This window comes from Aplysia californica, unplaced genomic scaffold (assembly GCF_000002075.1).
Source record: "Aplysia californica isolate F4 #8 unplaced genomic scaffold, AplCal3.0 scaffold00270, whole genome shotgun sequence".
Lineage (NCBI taxonomy): Eukaryota > Metazoa > Mollusca > Gastropoda > Aplysiida > Aplysiidae > Aplysia > Aplysia californica.
In genome coordinates, this window is record NW_004797540.1 from 107,181 (window position 1) to 108,594 (window position 1,414).

The following is a 1,414-nucleotide window of genomic DNA, read 5'->3' on the forward strand; positions in this document are numbered from 1 at the left end:
ACACACACACACACACACACACACACACCCGTCTGACCAGCTTTGTCCTGAGTATACCCTTGAGGAGCTTGAAAGCAGCCCCAAAGAACAGAGGTTCATGGAAGAAGTCCAAGTGTTTCAGTCTTACTGGGGCCACATCCTGGGGGTCGGAGGGGAAAAAGAACTCAAAAGAACATCAAGAAAACCTTGTCAAAGTATGATGATAAAAAAGAACTAAAAAAACAACAACAACAAAACCTGTCGAAGTATGATGATTTAAAAAAAAGAACTAAAAAGAGCATCAAAGTATGATGATTTAAAAAAAAGAGAAAAAGAAAAGAAATAAAAAGAACAAGTAAACTTATCAAAGTATGATGATTCTAAAGAAAAACACAAAAAAAAAAGAACCGCAAAGAACCAGAAAACTTGTCAAAGTATGATGATTTAAAAAAAGAGAAAAAAACAACTAAAAAAGAACTAGGAAACCTGTCAAAGTATGATGATTCTAAAGAATGAGAAAAAAGAAAAGAACCAAAAAGAACAAAGAAATTTTTCAAAGTATGATAATTAAAGATTAGAACACATGTAAAAAATTGATGGTTACTACGTTATTATTAAAATTTTTTAAAATGTTATTTATTTCAATATAATGAATGTACTGTCGCCTACTCTAGAGCATTGGCCAGGTGAAGGAAGCATGTACTCAACTGTACTAGAGCATTGGCCAGGTGAAAGAAGCCTGTACTCACCTGTACTATCGTCCACTCACTTGTACTGTCGCCTACTCACCTGTACTGTCGCCTATTCACCTGTACTATCGTCCACTCACCTGTACTGTCGTGCACTCACCAGTACTGTCGTGCACTCACCAGTACTGTCGCCTACTCACCTGTACTGTCACCCACTCACCTGTACTGTCACCTACTCACCTGTACTGTCACCCACTCACCTGTACTGTCACCCATTCACCTGTGCTGTCGCCTACTCACCTGTACTAGAGCCTTAGCCAGGTGAAGGAAGCCTGTACTCACCTGTACTGTCACCTACTCACCTGTACTAGAGCCTTAGCCAGGTGAAGGAAGCCTGTACTCACCTGTACTGTCACCTACTCACCTGTACTAGAGCCTTGGCCAGGTGAAGGAAGCCTGTACTCACCTGTACTGTCACCTACTCACTTGTACTATCGCCTACTCACCTGCACTCACCTGTACTAGAGCCTTGGTCAGGTGAAGGAAGCCCGGCCTGAGCTGTCCCAGGTGAGACAACGTGGTGCCCTGTAGGAGGATCAGGAAGCGGATTCCGTGCACCTGGGTCTCTTCTTCCTGGATGTAGACAGGGATGGATGGATGGATGGAGGGATGGATGGATGGATAGATAGATGGATGGATGGATGGATAGATAGTTATTTATGAACTAAAAAAACAACCCCAAACCA

General features: G+C 42.1%; 1 protein-coding gene across 1 annotated transcript in view; it reads right to left on the reverse strand.

The window, feature by feature from the left end:
* The window catches only part of LOC106012134 (alpha-tocopherol transfer protein-like), a gene marked incomplete at its 5' end in the record, with an annotated part of 4,766 nt that overhangs the window by 1,724 nt on the left and 1,628 nt on the right, over positions 1-1,414 (reverse strand). The window contains 2 exon segments of the mRNA XM_013084064.2: positions 27-139; positions 1,185-1,301. Of these exon segments, the coding sequence (XP_012939518.1) occupies positions 27-139; positions 1,185-1,301 (230 nt within the window).